The sequence below is a fragment of the Semicossyphus pulcher genome, unplaced genomic scaffold, assembly GCF_022749685.1.
Source record: "Semicossyphus pulcher isolate SPU_LCO1_2020_fin unplaced genomic scaffold, fSemPul1.0.p SCAF_3, whole genome shotgun sequence".
NCBI lineage: Eukaryota > Metazoa > Chordata > Actinopteri > Labriformes > Labridae > Semicossyphus > Semicossyphus pulcher.
The window spans coordinates 32,379,660-32,398,294 of NW_027211704.1; the positions used below are offsets into that span (position 1 = coordinate 32,379,660).

The following is an 18,635-nucleotide window of genomic DNA, read 5'->3' on the forward strand; positions in this document are numbered from 1 at the left end:
AATCTGATATAAATGTAGTCTACTTAATTTTGCAATAATCAAACCTGAAATACATGAAAACAGCAAGGGGGCATTTTAGAAGAAAACAGTTAAGAAAGGGATCATAGAAGACAAAAAAGTGAGGAGACAGAAGCTTACTTGGCATTTGCAACAGCAAATGACATTAAAGAAAAAAAGGAAGCTAAGACCTACTAAGCTATAAAGCCAGAAAATAAATTGGTCAATTCAGAAGTCTGTCACTCTATATTTTATTAAATTTTGCTAAATCAATTATTTGTATCGCCTCAAGTCTTCATTTAAATACAACCAAAACTGACATGAACATTCTTTAGATACTAGATGGCATGTCAAATGGTTAGTCTGCACGAATATGTGCATCATATCAGTGTTGTGCATTGAATCAGTGTTTTATTGTATTTAGGACCATATCCTTCTTGACAACAAAGTCACAATTCATGCATGTGGTGTGTTTCAGTGTTAATGAAATCTTCTTTAAAATAAATTAAGACAAAAAATAATAACAAAACAAATCTTCAAAACTCAGAATGTGCTTGGACCCTGTTTTACAGCTTGTGTCTCTATTTATAGTTGTACAAATTGGATCAGTATGTTTCTTTACATTCAAATTATTGCTATTTGTATTACACTGGCTTCTTTATATAATTTGTCAAGACAATAGACTAAATTTTTTCTGTGCACAACAATCATAATGCTGAGGAATTTAAATTAGCCTGACCTGATTTTAAGCCAAATGGTAAACATCAAAACACGTATAAATGACGTCATAGTATTCAGAAACATGGCGGACCAAAGTAAATGTTGACTTCATGGTCAAAAACAATAATTGTAATTACTATCATTATTTTTTAAACATTAGTTGCTGCCACGTAAGAAAATACCTAAATTATTTCTGAGTAAAAATATACAACAGACTTTAGTTGTAGCTTCCATATTGTTTCCACATTACGACTTAAAGCCATTTAACACTGAAGTCAGAAGAACGATTTCCAAACACGGGAAATGGGTCCAGGCGAGATGCATATCAATGTAGCATGCTGTAGAGGTCTCAAATTTACCATCGTTCTACCGAACATGAACGCGACACATTGAGTGGCCCACCCTCGTATTTTTATCTTGCCGCCGCCATTTTGCTTTAGTCAAGTGAGGCTACGGCAGTGAACGATACGGGACGTGTTTTTCCTACAGTTTTTTATGTCTTTTTAAACCTGAAACTGGTAATTAACACTGCATACATTGTTTACATTACATATAAGGCTGTTACATAATATAGTTGAAATACAAAAAAGTGAAAACATCGGTAATTATAAAGTAAAGAACCGTCCTTTTAGCTTGACGATAAGGTCGCGAGGATACGGTGGTTTAGGTAGGCCTCTATTATGTAGCATAAGCTAAAATAAGCTTTTAACATTATCGCGAGTTAAGAAATTGACATGAGTTTTTTTACAGCTATAATATTGTAATAAGACATTTAAAGTCATTGTTTATGTAGCTAATGTGTTTCGATCTCTAACTATAACGTAACAGTGGTTTCTTTCTATAACTACCCGGGATCGCTCGTAGTTCCCTCCAGCTATCTTTATGCTACTTTTTAGTTATTCAGAAGTAAGTATGTAATTATTGTCTTGACTGTCGTGGTTTACAGCTTGTTCCATATCTTGAACAAACAGAAAGAGACATTATGAGTAACGTAACGTTATGCAATTTGGCAAGTAACGTTCATTCTGGTCAACTGAGAGGGGTCCAAATGCCGACTCTCTCCTCAGGCAAACATTGCCTGGCCAAAAAAAAGTCACCACCTGGATTTAACTAAGCAAATGGGTAAGAGCCTTCCATTGGATAATTACTGCAGTGATTATTATATTTCAGTTGGCAACAAGTTATTTGACCCTAATTGATGCAGTGAGTAGCTTCACATTTCTTAAACAACCATGTCGGAAGATATATCCTGTGGTCGTGGAAAAGATGTGACTGTGTTTCAGAAGTGTCAAATTATTGGCCTGCATCAAGCAAAAAAAAAAAACAGCTAAGGAGATTGCTGAAACTACTAAAATTGGGTTAAGAACTGTCCAACGCATTATCTAAACCTGGAAGGATAGTGGTGAACCATCATCTTCAAGGAAGAAATGTGGTCGGGAAAAAAATCTTGAAAGATCGTGATCGGAGATCACTTTTGGTGAAAACAAATCGTAAAAAAATCAACAGTAGAACTCACGGCTATGTTTAATAGTGAAAGTAAGAGTATTTCCACACGCACAATGCGAAGAGAACTCAAGGGATTGGGACTAAACAGCTGTGAAGCCTTGAGAAAATCACTCATCAGTGAGGCTAATCGGAGGAAAAGGCTTCAATTTGCTAGGGAGCATTAAGATTTGACTCTGGAGCAATGAAAAAAGGTCATGTGGTCTGATGAGTCCAGATTTACTCTGTTCCAGAGAGATAGGCGCATGAGGGTAAGAAGAGAGGTGGATGAAGTGATGCACCCATCGTGCCTAGTGCCTACCGTTCACACCTGTGGGGGCAGTGTTATGATCTGGGGTGCTTCAGTTGGTCGGTTCGAGGTTCAGCAACGTTATCTGCTCAAAAAATGATGTGCTGGAGAAGACTTTATGAAGCGGCCCGACTCTCCCATCATCAATACAAGATCTCGGCGAGAAAATAATGCAACTCAGGACGGAAATAAATCTGACATTGCATACGCTTATCAAAACTATGCCACAGCAAATGCGTGCTGTAATCAAAGCTACAGGCAGTCCAACGTGATATTAGAGTGTGTGACTTTTTTTTAAAATTTAGGCCAGGCAGTGTAGTTCTGTAAGCCAATGGGGTTTGAGCATAGGCACATGTGACCTCCATGCTCAAGCACTAGCTCATAGCCGCTAGCATCCTCCCGCATGAGGTACCTGAGGAGAGAGGTCTGAGCTACTGCATTTGGACCCTCTTGGGTCAACTATATTAGATGTGTTACTCACCATTTAACACATTGTGGTTATGGGCCCAGTCAACCTATTTGTTTATGCGAGTTGGTATCTTTAAGAATCCTTATTTTTATCCCTTTGTATTGTGTTAGTGTTTTCTTGTAAGATTTATTGTAAGATGGAAGCCAGAGTTTTTCTTCAACCTGATGATCAGTGTCGAACTGAAGCCTCTATGTTAAGAGTGGATAAACAACCCAGGTTTGAATCTCTGAAAATCCCGGCTAAAGAGATACGTGCAGTATAATAACATGGCTTGATAATCCAATGTAGTGACAGTGAGTGGGTCCACTGATCTGGGTCTGTTACGACCACATCCTAGTTCACTGTTGGCTCATTATGGAAAGCATGTATATCTCATGATGCTGTACCTGTGTGAAAATGTCTCCTATGTATTTGTGCACAACTCTCTGTCTCCTAATAACCCTTTTCAGCTCTCTGGGGAGTGTTTTTGATTGATTTGTAGGTGTAAACCCATCCTCTTGGGCCTTTTGGGGGACCCCTGGATATGGATAGCTTTCCCCCCTCTTGAGAATACATTGGCAGAAGATTTTTCTCCTCAGCATTGGTAACCAACAGCTGAAAATCCCTAGAAGCTTGAATATCCTGCCCTTTTTTTTTTCCACTGCCACCAAGTGTGCAAAATGCCTGCAAACCCAAGAAGAAGCTGAGGATTTTTTTCACCACTCACCATCCCTTGTTCCTCCCCTTTTTTGCTACACCAATCTAAGCATTTTTGGATATATTTTTCTTTTTCTTTTATGTTCCCCCATTTCTTTCTTTCATTGGCTACACCAATGAATTAAATAGAATAAAAAAAAAATCCCCAAAGGACTCTATTGCACCCACCATCAGTAAAACTTAGCAGTCTTGGCGGAGATAAAGATGTCTCAGAGAGTCTAAGAAAAGGGATGTCGTAGGAAGACAAGTGTCTCTGGGCGACCCACCCCCCTTTTCCTCTTATCTCACGGATCAAGTGTTCCTTCAGGACTCCATACCACCACGGAGACACCCTACCAGCAGTGCACTCAGGAGGGAGACAACTTCTCAGCCACCTCAGGTAAAGGTGGCACAAAACCTTGATTGGCCTACAGATACAGTGCCCATCTATGTTTCAACACAGGGACAGTCTTTAAAGAAAGCTCAAAGTCATCTGATCATGGAAGCTAAAATATATTCTTTCAAAGGCATGTTTTTGTGCTACGTGTCATTAACAAACTTAAGGACACATTAAGGACATGACATTTAACCACAGTGCCAGTTTTGACTGGAGTTCATATTTGACAAAGGTCTGTTTGGTTAGAAGTGCTCTGCTGACTTGAAATGACACAGCTTCACTTCATGATGCAGGAAAGCACAGAAATGACTCACATTTGTTTATCAGACATCAAGAAAAATGGTGAGCCAGAAAGGTTGTGTAAAGCCTGACAGGAAATTGTATGCAATCCAAATTGTTGGAGCAAGTCATTCCATTTTGTAAGAAGAAAAACAACAAGAAAACCTAGCTTCACTTAGCTTCACAGGTTTAGATGTGTTAGAAGACTCTAAGTATTCATGTATTATTTTCTGACATGTTGCTGATGTCAGGGAGAGTCCTGTTGAACCTGAAGAGAACCAGCTGCTGGATTTGAAGATCAAAACCACATCACCTCCGCCACTGAAGACACACACCAGCACTACTATGACCAACAATGGAGATGACTGCTACTTCTTTTACTATTCCACCTGCACCAAAGTAAGAAGAGTTTGAGTACAAAGCTTGATGTTGAACCCCCTTGACTGTTGAAGAGCAGGATCTTAATGTGTTTAATTTATTGTGCAGGGAGACAGCTGCCCCTTCAGACACTGTGAGGCAGCCATGGGCAATGAGACCGTCTGCAACCTCTGGAAAGAGGGACGCTGCTTCCGTACGGTCTGCAAGTTTCGCCACATGGAGATCACAGTAAGCAAAATATTAATACTAGTTGACCTGAAGAAAGCTCAAAGATATCCCTTTCAAGCTTTGCCCATTTGAGGCTGTTTGTGTCTTTAATGGCCATTTACGAAGGGTAGAAAAAAGTCTCCCTGTAAACCTGGGTCAGGAGCTCCACTCCTAACTCTGGACCTGTCGGGAGGAACACTTAAAGGGCCAGTGCGCCGAATTTCAACCTCAGTCCTATCATGCTATTATGGGGAGTTAATGCCATTATGGTTGGAAAAATATGCAATTTTGCTCTGTGCCTTCAGAGGACGCTATCCGCTTCTCCAATGGGGACCGCCTCATGTCTTGTTCAAAATCCTCAGGTTTGAACTGTAGACTGCAGACCTGAAGATTTTTTTAGACGATCCACCGGTATATTCTCATCGTATTTCAGATTCTGTAGCGCTCTGAGCCGTTGCCTGCAGCGTAACGGTAGCATTTCACTCCAGCGTCTCTTGCTGGGTCGTTCCTTTCAGAGGGAGGGGCCGATGCACGCTGGGTGTTGTAGGAATGTAGAATGGGCGAAACCATAAGCTGTTTGTTCAACTTTCTCTGCAACAATGTCGCTTCTATCGATTACAAAGAACACCAGCTTTGACTGACAGGAGCTTTTCCAGGATGGAACTGCCCTTTTAAGGCACTAAAAAAGCCATCACACAACAAGCCAACAAGTCTTAAACTTTTAAAGTCTTAAAACCACATAATCAGCCCTTCTTCTCCATACATGCTTTTACATGTTGTTTATCTCTCTCATCCAAACAGAAAAACAGAAAGGAGATTCCTTGTTACTGGGAGAACCAACTTGCCGGCTGCCAGAAGTCACACTGTGCCTTCTTCCATGAAAAGCCCCGCTACATCGATGGCATGTTTGTCCCTCCTGATAAAAGTGAGTGGGCTCTGTGAAAGTATGATACCATTTTACACAAATGTGTGAAAGTCAGCATTAACAGGTGATGTAATTCTTGCAGGTCTAAGCAAGAGCGAGGAACAGCCGCAGGAGGAACCAGCTCCCCCGCCAGCTGCTCCTCTCCCTACTGCAGCAGCCAACCCCCAGCTCAGAGGCGTCATCAAGACGGAAGCTCAGGAGCCAGTGCCGAGTCCCACACACCCACCAGTGGTGATTAATCCAGCCGATGATGACGAGGATGAAGATGGTGAGCTGGATTTGATCCCAAAATGACCCCTTTGTCTCTTCTTGTCCTCATTGTGAGAGAGGATGTGTTACCGCCTGGCTCCGGGCCGGTAACAAAAAGGGAGGCCACACGCAGATAAAGCAGCTTCAGATTTATTTTAACTTAAATTAACACACAAGTCAGATACTTAATGTCATATTGTAATATGTGAGTTATCAGTCATGTCTGAAGTAGAAATGTTGTATGATGCATGTGATGGGTGCAGCAAACCAAACAAAGAGAAAAGGATGAGGAGGATGCAGCAGGCCTAGCTGAGAGAGAGAGAGCTACCAAGAAAGGCAGGCCTTTATGCCTTTCTGGAGGCCCAGCTCAGGTGGGCAGGATCAGCTAACGACCCCACCTACATGGCTGAAATAAGGAAGCAAACACTGGGAGGCAGACAGACTGGGAGGTCGTCACAGGATGTTAGTTGTTTTGTCAACCACTTGTGCTTTCATGCTTTACAGACCAGTTCTCAGAGGAGGGAGAGGACGGCAAGGTCGGCCCTTCTCCTAGAAAACTCAACAAATCAGGTGAGACTTTGTTCAGAGACAAACTTTAAAAGCATAGTTTGTGACCAAAGCTCGTCTACTCTCAGAACCTGTGTGTCCTTAATCTAATTACTGTGTTTACGTCATGTTTTGTCTTGAAAGGTGACTCGCTGAACTTTGGAGTGAGCACCCTGGAGGAGATCCGGCTGAGGAAGGCCCTGAAGGCCAGCATGAAGAGGGTCGGTTACCCCATACAGAGTGCTGACACCTCCAACGGAGAGAAAGAAAATATCCGGTCCCTTTTTGATTCATCCATCTTCGATGCCACGCATGGTAAAGAAAAAAACACAAATCTGCGAGAGTTATAATTTCCGTGTGCTTGATATCCAGCTCTGCATCCTTCCTCAGATTCTACATTTTTAATTATTTCATATGATATCTTTTCAGGCTGGTTATTATCTGAAATACCATTTTTGTTTCTCTATTTTTTTGCAATATCAATATACGTCTAAAAAAAAAAGGAAACAAATTGCCTCGTCGGTCCAAATTCACGTTTGTCAAATTGCCGTTTAGGTCATTTTGCAGCTTCATTGAACAGAAATGCTCTGCCGCTTTTCAAAGTTGAATCCAACCCATTGCCACAACTTGCAAGTTATTAACCTTTTTCCTCAGTGAGGCGGCTTATCCGGTTCTGGAGTGAGAATCCACGCACTAAAGTGACACTCGACACAGGAATTGTGCTGGTCATCTTTGCCAGCTTTGCCCAGTCGGAGTAGATTTCCTCGAAATCCCGGATGATAGTTTTTCAGGTCGTGTGGGATATTAACCCACCCTAGCCACGCAGAGCTGTTATCATCGGCACTGCACCTAGCCGAGTGTCAAGATGCAAATGATGGGTCGCACTCTTCCGTTGTCCTTCTCCGCCAGCCTGTCTCTCAATGTTTTAACAATAGAGGCAAAGTCTGTATAACTTTATATTTAAGTTCTGTTGTCGGCTAACGTAAACCCTGGCCCATCAATTGCTTTTATTATTAATAAATCTGCTGATATTTTCACAAATATCCTCGATACCGGATTCCCAATAGCTTTGTTTTTCCACTGTACTCCTCTGTTGTGACCGAAGAATGTCCTGAAAATGGATTTTGATAGAATAAAATGGACATCATAATTGAAACTGTTTTTTTAAAGGCCCAAATATCTGAAATATACTGCTAATGTTTTTAAAGCATTGTCTTACTTGGCTCCTTCTCTTATCCGACAACATATGCTGCTAACATTGTACAGTAACTGTTGCTTTCTGCTCTCTAGAGAAGTTCAGTCATCATTACCTTGTTCTCAACCAGCACTTGTTCCCTCTTTTAAACTAGACCCCGATGTCTTTGATGATACTGTGAGACCAAGAGGCAGCATGGCGGAGAGGCTTGGAAGGAAGATGCCAGACATGGGTACATTTGCACTTCTCTTGCACCACATCAACTGATTTAATTGCAGTTAAAATAAAAATAATAATACAAATCTTGAGAGTTGGAAGCTCATCACTTGTCCTTGCTGTAGATGTAAGACGAGCAGAAGGCTTCCCAATGAAAAGGAGTCTGGCGGACCGTCTAGGCAGAGTCATGGAGGAAGAAGATCCATTAATGCCGCCTCAGAAAGGTGAGTGTCATCAAAAATACAAAACAGCTGAAGCCTTTTACTCCAGATCGTGCTGACGATAGATTAAGTAGAATATCCTTTGTTTGTTTCTGCAGCATTGAAGCCCATAAGGGATAGACTTGGATTGTCTCCGGGGTCTGTTTCACCCACTCAATCAGGTAAGAACTTTGAAGACTATGAGGCGTTTACGTTGTCCATTATTTGGTCGGGAAAGATATGACTCATGCCCAATGATGAAAACGTTGTTTCTTTTCCCCCCCAATTTTCCAAACAGCTGAGTCCAACATGGAGTCAAGGAAAGCTCCTGAGCAGATCCTCATCAAAACTTTGGAGCAGATCAGACAAGAAAAGGCAGCAAAGTCTCAGAGCCAGAAAGATAGCCCCAGAGTTGTGTCTCCAGAAACCGACGTAACCAAGACCATCACTACCAAAACCACCAGGGGAGCCAAGCGAGCCATCACCGTCATAGACGACCCCATTAGCGAGGTGAAAACGTTCTCTGAGATCCTCCGCGCCAAGAAGAAGCGGCAGAAGGAGCAGAACCTCAGTCCTAAGAAGGACGAGGACGCAGAGAAAGCTCCGGGCAATAAACAAGACACAGCTGGGCCTGGTTCTGAGGTTACAGGTGTGGGGGAGGTTAGAGTGAAGACGCTGGAGGAGATCCGCAGGGAGAAGGCAGCCAAGCTTCAGGCTCAGCAGACCCAGGAGACTGAGAACAAGAAGAGCTCTGACTCTGAGGAGAACAATGTTAAGAAGCCTTGCTTACTGCGCGGAAATAAACCTGCTTTTCAAAGTAAGACACCACTTCACTTCTTGATTCCTTTATGTAGACACAAGAAATATTTTATTTTATAACTACTGAAATAATTTTTTGATCAATACTGGCTTTAAATGAGATTACTTGATATAATATAAAAAGAAAAGTTAAACAAGAGAATTTAAGAAATAAAATATTGTGAACAGATCTCAGTGGGCCCTACTAACCTGTATTTTGTATTAAATCAGCAGGAAACGGTGTTACAGAGAAAGCTCCTGAAGGGACAGAGAAGCCACTGAAACCTCGAGCTGCTGCTCCTGAGGTAATGTCTCTAAGATATTGCAGTATTGGCTGTAGTTGCTTCTTACTCTGTGGACTCATTGATTTTCCCTGTGTCTCTGCAGGCAAGCGCTGCCAATGGTAACAGTGTCAAGGTGAAAACCTTCGAGGAGATCATGCGGGAGAAACGCCTTCGCAAGCAGGAGATGGAGGAGCAGGCCAAAGGCCCGACTCAAGCAGAACCGTCTCAGAAACAGACCGACGAAGAAACCCTGAAGAGGAAGGTGCCTGCCAGAGTCGCTCTTAAATCACCTGGCTCTTCATCACCTTCCTCCACCACTCAAGCCCCTGACACAACCATCTCCACCCGGAGGCTTCCTGTTCGTAAGATGCTCCCGCTCAAGTCAACTGCTGCTTCACCTCCAAACACTACGAGGGGAGCTGCCGTTACCTCAGTCCCTGCGACACAGAGCTCTCCTCCACCGGCGGTTGACTCCAGCTCACAGAGCCCCAGCAGCTCCAATGAGGTCCCGAACAAAAACACAAGGAGCAACGCCACACTGTCACCAGCCAAGCAAGCCAGAGCATCTCCTCGAGGACCCGCTGCGGAGGCCCCGACTGCTGATAAAACACAGAAGACGTCCCCAGAACACACTGCAGACACCAGAGGTACTGCAGCTTTGTCAAACATAACCTCATTTTGCAGCCTTAGACTAACAGAGGCAGGGAAATTTATTTGATGGCTTTCTGCAAACAACAGATTTCTAAAATCGGAAATGAAAACAGAAGAAGATAAACTGCTGCGTATTTTATTACATGTCAGTAAAACTTTGCTTCCTTTTCAGTGAGGCCCAAACTGAACGTGAAACCGTCTGTGGTGAAGCCTGTTCAGGTGAAACCGGGCCAGAAGAGGAAGGCAGCAGAGCGGTCTGCTGTCGCTGCTGTTAAACCTCTGAACAGCGCCTCCACAGTGCAGGAGGAGCCACTGCAGGAGACAACATGCAAAGACAAACAGGTAGGTTTGTAAGACCAAGTGATGTCTTTCAGGAGTATGTTCAAATGTATCTTAAATGAGTCATATGTTTTATTTTATATTCTCATATCCTCATTTTGTATATTTTATTTACCTAATTTTTCCAAAGGATGCACTGTAAGTCTGTAATCTGTCTGGTCCTTTTTTATATCCTGCCTACAGCTAGTGGTCATTGAACCTTAATTTAAAGAGCGAAAAAAAATATTCTGATACGCATTCACAACAATCTGGTGCTGTAGATGACCCCCAGTGTCTGTTTGCCATTCTCAGGTGTTCCCGTCTTCCAGTGCAGACGCTCTGCTGACCTCTACTGTTCCCAGTAGTCCCAGCATACTGCTGGACTCGGGCTGCAGCTCCAGCCCACTGAGAGAAGAGCTCCAGACCGTCCCTATCTTCAAACAGAGTCTGAACCAAGAAACCAAGTCGACTGTCAGCGTTCCTGCTGCCAGAGACGCCTGCACTGTTCCCCAAAGGTAAACGTCTACAGAGAGCATAGAACTTTATATTATATATTGAAACAGACAAGCGCAACTCTTAATACTGTGAGACCAGAAGTGACCATATTTGGACAAAAAGGTGGATATGCATTTGCAATCCTTATTGCAGCCGGTGCAGTCTCCCCTTGGTGGCCATTTGAAAGAATGTTTTAAAGGAGCAGTTCGACCCTGGAAAAAGCCACTGTCACTCAAAGCTGGTGTTCTCTGTAATCGATAGAAGCAATAATATTTCAAGGGCCCATTGGAGAAGTGGATAGCGTCCCCAAAGGCACAGAGCGACCACCATGGTGGCATTAGCTCCCCATAACAGCAGATGGGGAAATCAGCAAACTGGCCCTTTAATGCACTTCAGCCTTCAAGGCTTCGTCCACTTCTTAAATATAGTCTTTGCTTCAGATTGTAATCTGAATATTTCATCCCTGCTCAAGTTTACCAAACAACCCATCTCTATAAAATGTACCTTTTTATCAAGTGTTTGTAAATTAATGCAACAATGTCCGTCGCTTGATAACTGAACATCCTCTGTTCCTTTCAGCCCGGTCGTGAAGACTCCAACTCAGCCAAAGTCCCGGAGAACAAGCGCTGCCGCCTCCACCTCCGCTGTGGACGACTTCGAGGACCTGATCAGCGAGTTCACCAACGACCACCTTGAGGAAGACGTGGACCCTGCGATTGGAGAGGACGACCTGCTGCTGGAACTGTCAGAGATGATTGACAGCTGAGGGCTCTGTGGAGTACAATCAACACCCTGCCCCAGCCTCTCACACACAACCTCGTCTTGTGACTGTATTTTTAAAAGACTTTTTTAAGTTCAACTTTTATCAAGTTTTTGGTTCATATTTGTTTGCGTTTGTCATTTTAGACATCTTCTCTCCTTTTTCATTTCCTGCCCATGTCGTGGAGTTATTCTGCAGGGCTTACATTATCCTCAGATCATGTCTGTTAGTGATCATTTCAAACGTATCAGGTCCTGAGAAGAGACTAAGAAAGCTCTAGTGGGGAGATGTAAATATCATCCTCAGTTTGAAGATGTTTTATGATGGGAATGATGAATGTGTCGTTATAGAGAAGTCATATCTGTATACTGTGTATGCAAAGGGAAGAGCAAACTAAATGTAGAAATGATGAAAACTGCTGCACTTGCAGTGACCTGCCCCACAACTTGTGTTTTTGTATTATGTGTCTGTGATTGGAGAAGACTGCCCAGCTGGTTTCCAGATTATGACATTTAAATTAAAGAGTTTTAGTTCTTTTACGACCCCGTTCGCACATTTTCCAAAGTTTATCAGTCATTTTACTTTCGGGACAGTTTCCATCTGTGGTTTATAGATTTATCTTCTTCTGCCTGTGACTGTCCTTTAGTGGTTTTTATAATGTTTGACTGAAATGTGTGTTTTTAAAATCAGTTCTTTTACTCAGTGGGCTACCTTGAAACAACTATTGTGGTCTACGTTAACGGACACCTCAGGGACTGTTTCTGATCTTTCTACGATTAACAAACACTGTTATTTCAATTCGACGATGCTGTCTTCTTCAGTTTTCTATTTGGCGTAAGCGTTGGTCTGTCAGTGTGGTCGGAGAAACGATCGACTTGTTTTTGGTCTTAATGTGTGTTTGCTCTGTCCCGAAATCTTACTGTTCAAAGTGACTTGTACAAATGACCGTGTAAATAAAGAATGCTTTTAATGACCATCAGGATCAATGATTGACTGATTGTAATTTAAACTCCCAATACTTTTGCATGATTTGATGCAGGAAATAAAACCCTATATGGTCTTATTTCTAACCTAGCTTGGAATAGAGATTAATTTATGTTTGCTCACGTGTTTACATACAATGAAGTAAAAGAATGCAAATGAGAGGAAACTTGAATGAGATCATCAACAGGCAACCATGGTCTGAATGTGTCACAAAAGCTTGGAGGGAATTTCCTAACATTTGGCCCTAATGTCTACTTAGAACAAAAGATGAACAAATTAGAATCTGACGATCAAAAGTCCCCGTGTTATCTTTAAAAATGTATTATAGGCCATGTCTCAGGCACTCACACCCTAATTATGAAATACAGTGTCCATTAGAATATATAAATGATCAAGAGGGCAACTTCACTGTGACTCCAGACCGTCCGAAGAAACGTTTTTCTGGCCTTTATTCTCATCTCATCCCATTTTTGTGAACATATCAACTCAGGAATACCTTGGCGGAATATTTTTACATTTGACACAAATATCCACTTGAGATGAACTGTTGAGAATATTATACAGAATTAAGGAGCACATGATTGTCTTGCTTGATTTGTTCTCACCTGATTTCAGGCATGAAGACCACTGTCATGATTCTCAGAGAGGATTAGTAAATGTACAGTGATAAAAGTACTCGACGATGATGAGACATTTTCTGCTTAAATCTTCTTTGCATGTTGCCACAGGACTCTTGGTCTCTGATAAAAACAACCTGTTGTTTTCTTTTGATAATTGGTTGATTATCAAGAATCAAAGATAACAAAGCATGTTTGTTTTTTTTAATTACTTGTGATCTTACAATAATGGCTTATAATAATACCTTTTTGACATTGACATTAAATAAACACATTTCAATTTTGAAAATGTATCTGTAGGGGCGCCCCTGGGTGTCTGGGCCACCAAAGAAGTTGGTTATCACGCATTGCCCCCCAAAAATACATAATTTTTAAACCAGCTTTTTAGAAATAAGAACTACTTTATCACAAAAAAATAAAAGTGTAATACATGATCTTTCTGGGATCTCAATATTGTAATGTCTGCCCGAAAGGCCTTTGAACCTGCGTTGCTATTTATACTCCCGTCCAGCAGGTGGCGATACACACCACTTGTCCCTCTGCACGCTGTCAACACGCAGAAGCCGGCGGCTTTTACTTCCGGGTTGTTGGATGTAAACAGAAGGACGTTCCGCCTCTGGAGACAGCAGCAGCAGAAAACATGACCAAACTGGAGCTGTTGAACGTGTTTCTGAACGACAGGCTGACGGCGGCGGCTCAGGAGATTTTCCGCGCCGTTAAAGACACGGTGGCCGAGTATCAGAGCGAAATCCTGCGTTCAAAGGAGGAGAACGAGCGGCTCAAGCGGCTCCTCAACGTAGCCGTCCAACGGCTCCTGCTGCAGCCAGGTGAGGACTGTGCTGATGATGATGCGGCGCCTGCCATTGGTATGCTCTGTTTAATTATGTACCCAATGTCAAACCAAATCTCATTCAAAATATGTCCGATTTTAATTTCGCAGGGGTAGAATTGTGTGTTGTTTACACAGCCTGTGTCATACATAAACACCATCTTATATCGAGTGGAAACGGAAGCTATAAACGCTCAAGAAACAAGGCAGAAATACACCTTAGAAATATGGTATTAATGATAGACATTGACAATAAAACATGTTTGGGTTTGTTTATAAGCTTTTGTAATGTAGAGACAACACATTGTCAGCTCTCAACATGATGTAGGGCTTAGACAGCAGCTTTTTATGATCACATGAAGTCATTCAAATGTTTGAGGCTAAGCAGTGATGATTCTACATTATTAGCTATATTATTGTGTTATTTATTATTTTCGTCCTTCAGTATAATACAATTGTGAAAGAATTTCCAATCAAGGTAATATTGTTGACAAATACCAAGAAGGTCTGCAGCTTTTAAATATTGATTAATCTATATTAATTGCTAGTTGTTTGGTTCATAAAATGTCAGAAATAGTGAAAAATGTTGTTTCTCAAGCCCAAGATTATGTCTTTTTTGTCAACATCCAAAGATATTCAGTTTTCTGTCATAGAGAAGTTAAGAAACTAAAAAATATTCACATTTAAGAAGCTGAAATGAGAGAAATGTAACAGTTAACACTTAATAAAGACTGGTTTCCATGGCAAACTAAAAGATAAAATAAAACTTGTAATTGATCTTTTTGCATCCCTGCAAAAGATGTAGTAAAACAGCATGTTTACAATAATGCATTTAGCATGATTGTGATGTTTGTAACCTTTCAGAACCTCACTCTGTCCAGCCCCAAGAAGATGTTCAGTCCTGTGAGCCTGAGTGGACAAACAGTGTCGAGCTGCTGCCACAAATTAAAGAAGAGCCAAAACTCCTTCAAACAAATTGTTCACAAGAAGCGAGAGACTCAGAGGAAGGAAACTGTAGTCACACTGAGCCCCTGCAGAGGTCACAAACTCCACCAGCGCAGACTGTATGTAGCAGACAGAGTGTCTCCCCACCTCCACTAACACCTCAGGAGATTAAATCAGAGAGAGACAGCAGGAAACAGCAGCCAGCACACAGCTTATCATCCTCTGTGACTCTTTATTCAAACTGCAGAGCGACTCAGAGCGACATCCGGGACAGCACTGCAAGGAGTCACAGGACTCAGAGAACAGAGCAGCAGGTCAGAGGGTTGCTTCGCTCAAATGGAAAACAGAGCTCACACCTACTGCAGATAAAGAATGTGAGGTCTTTGAAGCCGCCTCCTCCTCGCTCCTCTCACCCGAGCCAGAGCATGCAGAGGTGGCACAGCTGCAAAGAGTGTGGGAAGGGTTTCAGTTTCGCCTGCCAGCTGGAGGTGCACATGCGCTGGCACACCAAGGAGAAACCGTACAGCTGCGCGGTGTGCCGAAAGAGCTTCACCACGGTCAGCATGCTGAAGAGGCACCACCGCATCCACACGGGGGAGAAGCCCTTCAGCTGCCATGTCTGTGGGAAATGCTTCAACCAGTCAGCGCACCTCAACACGCACTTCAGGCTCCACACCAGAGAGAGGGCCAGCTGGAGCCGAGCGCCACACTCCAAGTGAGCAAAGATGCACAACAGGAAACTGACCTGACTTTGTGTAAACTCTGAAAATCTCTTAAATCAAATGTCAGGTTCAAACAGTGTACAGTATTGTGTTGACTGTGTGTGTGTTGAATGTTGTGCAATAAAGTGTTGTACATGAAGATTTCTGAACACTCTCAAAGACATAATATGTATAAATTGGCAACATTTTACTTTGCAATTACATCCAGAAGATATCAAAGAAAAATTCTAGTGGGAATCCTTAGAACTCAGAGGAATTTAAAAGCAAGAAACGGGATGTTTTGCACCATCACAGTCTCCATAATGACAGAAGGCAGGTACAGAAAAATAATACTACAACAGTTTCCTTGCTCCCCATATCCCTTGTTTGCTACGCCCCAACAAAATGAGCCAAGGAGGTGTTCATAGACAAAAAATACCCCCAAAAATATACACAAAAACAACATCAGACTTACAATATGAAATTGTTTTTGCAACATACGAGTTACTTTCAACAAACAAACCCTACATATGCAAAAACTAATTGATCACACACACACACACACACACACACACACACACACACACACACACACACACACACACACACACACACACACACACACACACACACACACACACACACACAAACGAAGGATGGAGCCTGTGTGGACAGATGTTTTCAAATGTGCATGAATTTTTAGAACTGAGCCGACTTAAAATTTGGGAAATTCTAACTTCAGCCCAGAATTGTTGAAAGTATTTTATTAAAATTCTTTTGATGATAATCAGTACAACATCACAACTTTGAGTGTGATATTGCTTTTATACAACAGTTAAACAAGTGAGTCAACAATAATAATCAACAACAGATTGTTTTTTGCTCCACCACCTCAACTAGTTCCACAATTTAACTGAAACTGGACTGTTGTTGCCAGGCAACCCAAACATTCTCCTGCACTCTGAGTCTACAGGTTACCACCGATCAGTTTTTTATCATGTACTTTCATCTGTATGCTTTAAATTATCATCAACCAGTGAAATAAGAGTCTGCTGTGTGATTCAGAGGCACCAGCGTGATCAGTGTAGATACACAGTCTTTTGTAATGTTCATTAACAGTATTCAGAACAGCCGGCTGAGGCGGAGTGATACACAGAGTGAAAAGTCCCAGTGATGTTGTACTTTATATCACCACTCATGGAATGCCTCTTGTCCAGTCGGATCACTTGGTCAGAACTAACTGTTGCATAATAATGTATATCTGATCGTATAATGATGATCTAATTACAAAGGTAAGTTATGGCTTAACTAAAAGACGACTGAATGCATTAGTTTAAAATGAGTTCCCATCAACAGCTGTGCCTGGTGACCATACAGAGGGCAAGGTAAGGATGCACACTTCCACAACATTTTACTGATGAGCTGCTGCTCATATTTGCAGAACTGTGATACAATAAGAGAAAATCGAGCTTTGTGAAAAGCAGCTGTTCTTATTGATAAGTAATGAATCAATGATGGCTGTCTCACAGTGAGGTGTTTGAGTTCCTCGGCCTTGGTTTTCACAACAGACAGTTTAGCGTTATAGCAGCAGAACATGAGGGCATTCTCTTTAAGGTGGGCTGCTACTAGTTTCATGAGCTACAGTAGTTCCTCTGGTCCACAAGCTGTTACAGTAACAAGCTAATATGTGCAGCGTCACACATTACCCAGTGGCACTAATTTGTGTCAGCTGGTTACCTTCTGTTGTTTTGCATTTCTAGCATGATATGTTAAAAAAGAAAACCTCTAAAAAATGGAATCAATCAGGCAGAAAGGTGTGAAAGACAAATTTCCTTTATCCAAACGTCATCCATGCAGCTACGCTGGCATCTGCTGGGGGTTCACTGGTACTATCAATAAGAAATTAAAAGTGCACAAATAAGGTTCAAGAGATTTTCATGACAGGTTCTTTGTGATGCTTATTCGCAGGAACTAATTACACAGCGGATGCAGACAGGGATGTGTTTCATTGTCTTCTTTTTGTCTAACAAACAACAAACAGCTCCTTGTTTAACCTTTAGCAGAAGGTTGATCTCTGCAGCACACTGCAAGATTGTTTTTCTGTCCTGTCATTGTTTGACAATCAGTGGATGTTGTGTTGTCTGCAAAGTTCACAATAGAGGTCTCTCCATGTCAGGGTTTGCTCTCATGAGCTTATAGGCTGATCAAGAGAGGGCTCGACACTGAGCCCTGGGGTGCGCCAACGATCTACACTACAGGTGAGGAGGTGTAACCACCAATCCCAACTGTCTGGAGTCTGTTGGGAAGTTCAATATCCAGTTACGAAATGCCAAGAGTGTTAAGTCAACGTTTTCATGGGGGGGATTGTTATTTTAGTGTTCGTGATGCTGAAGCCTTTTACATACTTTAAAGAAGAATCACACACAATATGGGGTTTGAGGCCAATTAGTTAGCTTTCTATGTGAGCAGTTTTTCAAGTCATCTGATAAAGATCCAGGGTCCTGAAGCAGTGATGTGACTTCCTTTTTGCAGCTTCTCACAGTTGTTTTCCTTTTAAACACAAGGGTTTATGAGCAGTCTGCCTGGAGGGTAGAGCTAGCCAGCTAGCAGCATGGCAAAGCTTAAGCTCTGGTTATCACTTGTCCTTCATTTCCTGACATCAGGAGAATTGTTGACGGCAGATTTCTTGTTCTTGTCAGTTAGCTTTGCGTTAGCATTCTCTTGTGTTTTGTTTTAGGTCCATGGTTAAGTGCTAACGTTTCTGCAGATTTACGAGCCGGTAAAGCTTGGTTTACCTTTGTTGAAGTTGTCAGTGGAGAAGGGCTGCATCTTGCTGCTAACAAGCCTCAGCTGATGCCAGATTTCCATTCACTCACAAAAGGCTTGTGCTGTTTGTATGTCATGCTCAGGCAATAACCGAGAAGTCCCATTGTTTCCCAAGTTGTCCACAACCTCTAGATATCAGCAAAAGAATGTTAGCAAGGCGGAGAGCAAAAAGCAAGGACCCT

General features: G+C 42.1%; 2 protein-coding genes and 1 non-coding gene across 7 annotated transcripts; all 3 read left to right on the plus strand.

The window, feature by feature from the left end:
• Positions 1–1,160: 1,160 nt before the first annotated feature.
• zc3h11a (zinc finger CCCH-type containing 11A) lies at positions 1,161–12,525 on the plus strand. Of its 5 annotated transcripts, XM_069677776.1 has the most exons (17): positions 1,161–1,235; positions 3,982–4,053; positions 4,581–4,728; positions 4,816–4,935; positions 5,716–5,839; positions 5,922–6,107; positions 6,593–6,658; positions 6,779–6,949; positions 7,984–8,061; positions 8,171–8,269; positions 8,341–8,427; positions 8,544–9,062; positions 9,275–9,348; positions 9,431–9,974; positions 10,151–10,320; positions 10,609–10,811; positions 11,371–12,525. In XM_069677776.1, the coding sequence occupies exons 3-17, from the start codon at positions 4,675–4,677 to the stop codon at positions 11,555–11,557; spliced, it is 2,682 nt and encodes an 893-aa protein (XP_069533877.1). In that variant the 5' UTR covers positions 1,161–1,235; positions 3,982–4,053; positions 4,581–4,674; the 3' UTR covers positions 11,558–12,525. The 5 variants fall into 5 exon arrangements, with proteins under 5 accessions (XP_069533877.1, XP_069533876.1, XP_069533878.1 ...); XM_069677775.1 differs by having other exon boundaries at positions 1,167–4,053; XM_069677777.1 differs by having other exon boundaries at positions 1,167–4,053; positions 9,278–9,348.
• Positions 4,996–5,115, plus strand: LOC138606639 (small nucleolar RNA SNORA26). Its single transcript, XR_011309364.1, has one exon. It is a non-coding gene; the product is annotated as a small nucleolar RNA SNORA26 (small nucleolar RNA).
• Positions 12,526–13,792: 1,267 nt separating the features above from the next.
• On the plus strand, positions 13,793–15,774 carry LOC138606540 (zinc finger protein 892-like). The gene is made up of 2 exons (XM_069679006.1): positions 13,793–13,979; positions 14,846–15,774. Exons 1-2 carry the CDS (start codon positions 13,793–13,795, stop codon positions 15,643–15,645), a joined length of 987 nt encoding a protein of 328 aa, XP_069535107.1. The 3' UTR covers positions 15,646–15,774.
• Positions 15,775–18,635: the final 2,861 nt, after the last annotated feature.